The sequence below is a fragment of the Drosophila novamexicana genome, unplaced genomic scaffold (genome assembly GCF_003285875.2).
Source record: "Drosophila novamexicana strain 15010-1031.04,08,12 unplaced genomic scaffold, DnovRS2.1 tig00000008-arrow-pilon, whole genome shotgun sequence".
NCBI lineage: Eukaryota > Metazoa > Arthropoda > Insecta > Diptera > Drosophilidae > Drosophila > Drosophila novamexicana.
The window spans coordinates 4,070,930-4,078,266 of NW_020824765.1; the positions used below are offsets into that span (position 1 = coordinate 4,070,930).

At 39.4% G+C, this 7,337-nt stretch overlaps 1 protein-coding gene across 2 annotated transcripts; it reads right to left on the reverse strand.

Annotated features, from left to right (window-relative positions):
* On the reverse strand, positions 1 to 6,461 carry LOC115760777 (aquaporin AQPAn.G). Of its 2 annotated transcripts, XM_030702280.1 has the most exons (5): positions 6,241 to 6,459; positions 1,225 to 1,451; positions 1,018 to 1,161; positions 540 to 962; positions 1 to 317 (listed from the first exon to the last, which is right to left on the reverse strand). In XM_030702280.1, exons 2-5 carry the CDS (start codon positions 1,414 to 1,416, stop codon positions 282 to 284), a joined length of 795 nt encoding a protein of 264 aa, XP_030558140.1. In that variant the 5' UTR covers positions 1,417 to 1,451; positions 6,241 to 6,459; the 3' UTR covers positions 1 to 281. The 2 variants fall into 2 exon arrangements, with proteins under 2 accessions (XP_030558140.1, XP_030558131.1); XM_030702271.1 differs by lacking the exon at positions 1 to 317 and having other exon boundaries at positions 483 to 962; positions 6,241 to 6,461.
* Positions 6,462 to 7,337: the final 876 nt, after the last annotated feature.

Consider the following 7,337-nt stretch of genomic DNA (forward strand, 5'->3'; position numbering starts at 1 on the left):
TTTCGTGATAATTATCTTTATTATGAACGCTCGTATATATAGTATAAGAAGTTTGTTGAATTGGCGTTAAGCACAGCTTAAATTAGGTATTAGTTTAAAAATGGGTGTTGCATAAATAATTACATAAATACTCGTACGTACAAAAATTAACACGTATACGGAAAATTATTCAAGATTACAACGAAACGGAATCAATTCCAATTCTTGTGAGCATTTGCCTTTCGACTCGCAGGATTCGAGTGGACCCGATGTGATGCAGGCTACAGAAGCAGGATATCATCTTAAGCATAGTCGCGTGATCCTTCCAGTTTGCGCAGCTGTGGGATGAGAGTTGGGGGGAAAATGTTAAATGGAACTGTTTTCCAGCACGAATTTCACTTGGTAACTTATTTACACTGATTAATTTGAGAGTGTGTGAGTGTTTGTGGGTGTGTGTGTGTACGTGTGTGTGTGTGTGGATGTGTGTTTGTGGATGTTTCAGGTGTCTCGTTGTTGTTTCAATAGAAACTCTTATCGTGCCAAGCCGCAAAAGCTCTCACCTCACGTTCGTCGGCATGCGTGCGATATTTCTCGGCGACCTCGTTGCTCTTGGGTGGAGTCTTCGCCTCCAGCACCTGAGTGTAGAGCAGAGCAGCCGTCACGCCGCCCAGCACTGGTCCGACCCAGTAGACCCAGTGGGCGTTCCAGTTGTTGGTGGCAAAGGCCGTGCCCACAGTGCGAGCCGGATTCATGCTGGCGCCCGTGTACTGAATAGTGCCCAGGTGTCCCAAGGTGACGGCCATGCCGATGGCCAGTGGCGCCGTGTAGCGAGAGTCCGGCTTGTTGGCATCGCAGGCGCCGAACACGGTCAGCACCAGAACTAGGCCCAGGAAGAACTCAATGCCCAGACCCTGCAGCTCGGAAATGTTGTGGGCCAAGCTGGTGTGGCCCAGACCGTTGTGATATAGCGGATCGAGAAGGATCTGCAGAGACAAGGAGGCTTAGTTTGGCTACCTTGAACAATGAATCGGAACTCACCTTGACAGCAGCCGTGCCGGCAATGGCACCCAGGCACTGGAAGACTATATAGAAGACCGCTCGAAGTACGCTGATTCGGCCTGCTATGAGCATGGCCAGGGTCACGGCGGGATTGACGTGACCGCCGCTCAGATGGCCCACGATCTGAAGGAAATGCAGGATGTGGATTTAGTTGCCAAGTGGGTCGGTTCCCTCGGCTGTACTTACAGTGATGGCCATGAAGACACCCAGTCCAAAGGCCAGCGCCTTGAAGGTGCCATCCTCTGGCTGCGTGCAGGCGCCACAGGCGAAAAAGTTCAATATCAGATTGCCAATGAACTCGCCGACAAGCGCTTGCCACAGGCGCAGCTCCTTGGACTTGAACTCATTGAGGCCCAGCGAGTACTCGAACTTGCCCATCTTCTCCAGATGCCGATCGGCCAGACAATGACGCGCTGCAAGACACAGACAGAAGCCGGAGCCTATTAATTATGGAAGTGAACAATTGTCGGACACGGGCCGTCCAAGTGGGCGATGACCGCATTTGAATGCAGCTCTTAATACGGGCCCGACTACAGTCTGGACGTGGCCAGTGTAATGCGAATGGGTAATATCTATGAGTCGACGATGACAGCCACTTCCGCTGGATGACATCGTCGACATGGCACCTAATTGGTTATCCGACACCTTCACAGCTACTGCCAATTGACTTGGATGGCAGCAAAGCATTTTAATATGCACTTTAATTCAATTTAAAATCAAAACTTAAGGAGTGCAGATATTCCAAATGAAGCTAATAATAGCTGACACAGATTGCCATTAACTGCGAGACAACCAATATGATATTGAGTACACTTCATGATGTTCATTATGTTTCATGGTACATGCTCATTGCTGCTCATTGAGCTAAAAACAGAACAATATTGGCCAAACTCATTATATCTCATATGATCTAATATTTGATTACTAAAGGGATTCCGACAAAGGACTAACTCTTCTTTGTCTGACACATGACAAGTCCTGCTTAGCTATTTCTTCAGGCAAAGGCAATATAAACACTTATTAATTCATCTAATATAATCTAATGTATTGTCTTTGGCTTAAGGTATTTTATTTGCATTGTATGTCCGTTAATGAATTACACTTCAGCTGTTAGTTTCGGGAAATTCTTAATTAATTTGAAATGTACACAGACTAGCTGTGTACATACATATGTTTTTAGTCATGCAGCGCACTTAGTAAATAAATAAGCATACTTAATTAATAATTGAGCATTAAGTAGATATTGGCCTAACTGCGTCTCGGCTTTAATCAGCTGGAGAGCTGCATTGGCAATTGGCAATTGGCAACAGGCCATAAAATCAGTGTAAATATTAAATGGCAAATATTGGCAAGAGAACGGCATTAACACTAAGCCTCAGCCTAATTGAACGCATCGCCCGGATCAGGGGATTAGCAGCCACTTCTGCATGTTGGCCAAGGCGAAGGCCCTCCCCTCTCCCCCTGACCCCTCCCCCTAGATGGCCAGATCGTCGATTCTCGGTCTTATTTGGCGCAAGTGTCGGACGCAATGCGGTCAAGAGCAGTTGCCAGCCCAAAAATGGGTTACAAGCGGTTGGCCATGCCCCCGCACATCAGAGCAACAGCAACAGACACAACAACAACAACTACAACAACAACATTCGACAATAAATGCCTGATCTACGCGTTCTAAAGTCAGAGACTTGCCATTAATATCAATGAACGATTACTCAATGCTAAATTTTAAATGAAAACTATAGACTCGAGAACAAGATTTATGTATTTTCAAGTTTTTCATCTTTTCGTTTTTTGCCTTTTTATTTGTTTTTAATTTCAATGCATGCCTTCAAAATGTTTCACTTTAATCATTTTGTATACCCTGCAATAAAATGAGTCTGAAGAACAGAAGAACCAAGAGCACAGCATAGAGACAGCGAGAGAGAGAGAGAGAGAGAGAGAGAGAGAGAGAGAGAGAGAGAGAGAGGGGTAGAGAGAGAGAGAGCGAGATATAATTAATATGTTTCAATTTTATAAAATGTATCTGATAGTGATATATAGAGTATTTGATGGCCGTGTTTCTCCTGCGCACGTTCTTTCTTTTTACCTTGGAGTGGAAGATTGTACCTATTTTATCAATATCAGACCTTTAATGTCGAGTGCTCTCTTGATATCGATGACCATTTCGCAAGTGAGTTAAATTGACTCTTAATAGATAAACGTTCGGGTTGACATCTTGTTTGGGCTTCGCCATGAATTCAACTGGTGAATTGACAAATTTAAAGTAATTTAATTGCCAGGCCGACAGCAGAAGGCGCACCCAAAAGTCTTCATTCATGTGTGTTTACCTGTGTGTGTTACCTGTGATATGCCCATGTAACAGATCTTTTCATTTGAGACAGCGACAAAAGCAAGCTCTGAGTTACGTCATGTGAGATCACTTTTGATGGATTAACATTTTATTCATGGTATAAACGCAGTTCCAGTCTTTTCCAATTAGCTCAAAACGCGACTAAGTCAAGTTCGAGGAATCTAGAAACTAGTTTTGTTCATTTTGTTTTTGGGTTTTCTTCAAAGACATTTGTCATAGCAAAAAATAGCGATTATTCACCCAAACTGCAGCTAGGAATAAAATGTTGGCAATTTACTTACATTTGATTTGCCAATTAAATATTGTACTATTGTCTGAGCGGCATTCCACGTGAAACAGGGCTGGAAAGTAACATATTTTGCGGATTTAGCAAACACCTGCCCCCAAATAGAAATATCAATTCAGTTTCTGAAGTGGCAATCCGACAACAAAAACAATGATGATAGCGTGTTCTAGTTGTAGTTATAATTAATCAGAGTAGGCTTATCTGATAATGATTGGCTTTAACAAATAATGAAATCACAAAGGCTGATAAAACATTTGCTACAGTTTCTTATGGTGCGAAGGCAATCCATGTATATTTGCCAATTCTGTCATACTCGCATTGCATTTGCGGCTCGTGCGTGATATTTTGTCGAAATGTTTGCTCAACAAATTGGCGCAAACGCCGCGAACAAAACACACAAATTAACTGAATTCTTGCACACAATGCAACAAAAGACGCCGCCGCAAATGATTCGAACACAAAATATATATCAATAATCGGAATACTGCATTCTGACACCTTCCTCCACAAAAGTCAACACTCGAGTATTTTCGAATACTTGAATAAAAAGTAAAAAAAAAACACACGCATACATTCAAATTCCAGAACCTGCACACAAAAGTTCATGAACTGTTGCAAGCCAAACGGACGCTCGCATTAAATTGAGCAAAAATAAGTAAATAAATTCATTTCAAACAAGACTCTAAACTGAATCTGCTTGGCTTGTTTTAAGCACAAAGCTTGACGTCATCTATTTGATATACTACTGAGCAGCTTGTTAAAATTTAAATAATAAAAAGAAGCAAACAAAATAAATTAAATGAAATAGGGGTAAGCGTGGGTGTCATTAAAGCTGAAAAGCTGATCTAATGTCGGATGGCTTTAGATCAATTTAAAAACCGTTATACGCATACATACAAGCTGTTATATGTTATATGAAGATCAGCCACAAACCCAAGTTCCCTAATTCCATTTCTAGAGGCTGATAGAAGCTGTTATACCATAGCTAACATAACATGCCTAGATCTGTTATACTGAAGATCAGAAAATTCTTATATTGTAAAAGAGTCAATTTCTACGGTTAAATAACACGCCTTGATATTATCATCGCATACATATGTATTCAGACTGATATACTGCAAATTAGCCGTCTGCAAAAAAGCCAATTTCTAGAAGCTGATATCATCTTCGGATACATACTATCTGTTATACTGGACATCAGCCAATTCTCACACTGTAACTGCAAAAGAGTCCATATATGGAGGCTGATATATTGCAATAATATCAACGAGAGTCCATTTCAACGGGTTATTGACATGCCTTGATATTATTGTCGCATACATACAATCTGTTATACCGATGATCAGCCAATTCTTACATTCCGACTGCAAGAGAGTACGTTGGTAGCGGCTGATGATTTGCTTTGATATCTGTTATACTGGAAATCAGCCAATTCTGAATGCTAAAAAGACCATTTCTAGAGGCTGATGACTTGCTTTGATATCATCGACGCATATATACAATCTGTTATACTGGAAATCAGCCAATTTCCACATTTTGAATGCTAAAAAGTCCGTTTCTAGAGGTTGATGACATGACTTAATATCAACGTAGCATACACACTATCTGTTATACCGAAGATCAGCCGACTGCAATAGTCCAATTCTCGAGGCTGATGACATGCTTTGATATCATCGCAACTTGTCACTTAAATAGACATAAAACACACTTAAACTCAAAACGGAAATTTGTATGCCGCGCGAAGGCTGTACCGAAATGGAGATGGAGTCAGAGATTTAAAAGGCTGAACGTACGCAAGTTTCGATCCATTAAAATCGTGTAGTAAAGTCAGGGATGAAGTATTCAGATCTGAATAACGAATAAGTCGGTGCGAATGGCATATACAAAGCACACGAATAAGTTTATTATGATTGGTTTGCCTAATTAGCTAGACAATAGAGCTGAACTTTGTGGTTATAGTATATGCTTATATTTAAATGTGAAATGTTTTTATAGTACAGTAAATTTTCGCATCATTACACGCATCGCCGCGCCCAAAGTTTTGGGGGACAGGCATATATTTATACATCTAAAGCGTAATTTCTGTGGCACCAAAATTTAATGGTGGCCATAGAAATCTGTTTTTATTTAAATATATTTTGGTGGCAATGCATCATTCTCAAATTTAACCATATCGCAACATCTAGATGGAACACACATATATACATTTTAAAAAAATTATGTGCTATGTGTTGTTTCTTGGAATAATTTGTGGCTTGTGTCTGCCTCACATACAAACATAAGTGGAAGACAATTTTGATTTCGATTTGATTTTTTATGATCTCACACGTGTGCTTCTGGTCCGAATTTCTTGTATTGTTCTGTGAGATCATTTTTGGGATTGGCGCTCGAAAGAGCGAACGGCAACAAGTAAAACGATTGCGAAGGTAAGACATGAGGTCAAAGAGGCGACAAAGCGTAGCAGAAAACATTGTAGTCGAGTAGAAGGTGGAAGGTGGAATATGTCTATTCGTAGATTTGTTAATTGGCGTATTGAAAACTCTTTGTTCTAGCATATTTGTCTATTTACCTTTTTATGTTAAATAGTTTAAGCACAGGCTTAACGGCTTCTTGACACCTCTTAATGTGCAATAAATGCCACCTTTTCAATTATGTACATAAATAAATATTTAGCAACAGCAACAGCAACAAGAACACAGTTCACTTGACTTGACGACAAAGTTCAACTTATTTGGCAGGAGTCTCTCCCCTCCGACAAATGCGATCCGCGCACTTTGACTTAATAACAAACACTGCGCGCCACGAAAATCGCAAAGCTTGAAGACGTTGAAAAAAGCAAAAAGCGGTAAGCGCTCTGCGTCGCACACTGGGCTAAGCTCATTGAAAACCTGCTCAATTATTTTGGGAAATTTATGTTTAATGAATTCATTTAGCAGCTACTTCAAAGTGTTTATTGCTGTTCTGTCATATTGGGCTATTGTTCTATGAACATAAAACATTTTAATGTGTAGTTAAAAATTGTGGCGTTTGAAGTTTCATTTATTTTTGTATTATATATATTATAAACTGCCAGCTTATCGTTGTTATTTTGTTTATTTGACAATTTGAATGCTTATTTGCTCTTGCTTGTAATCTTTTAACTACTTACTTAAGTCAGTTGGGCATTAGGAATATGTTTTTTATTGCCCCAAGCCAAGAATACAAAAATCGTATTCTCATATTCTCTTCAAGCAGTTTGCTCGTGGTTTATCTGTGCGAAGCTAAAAATAACTTCTGGTAAGGCAGAATTATTATCAATTATAAACTTAAAGGCTTAAAATGATTATTCTGTAAATAAATTATAAAGAGAAACAGTTTGCGTAAGACTACGATAACATATCCAAGGATAAGAATACACAAAACAAGCATTAATAGTTATATAGAAAATAGAAATTTTTATTTGTTTTTATGGAAAAATTTAACTTACCAGCGTTTGGATAAAATATTACCCAAATGATGAAGTTATCCTGAAGATAGGAAATTTAATATTTCCCTCTGATGACGATGAAATTTTTGTAAATATTATTAGAAACAATGTGAAGCGTTTAATTACCAAGCTCTTTCATTTATTAAAAAAAAAACAATTGTTTATTATAATAAGCTAAAAACTAAAAGACTTAAGTGCAA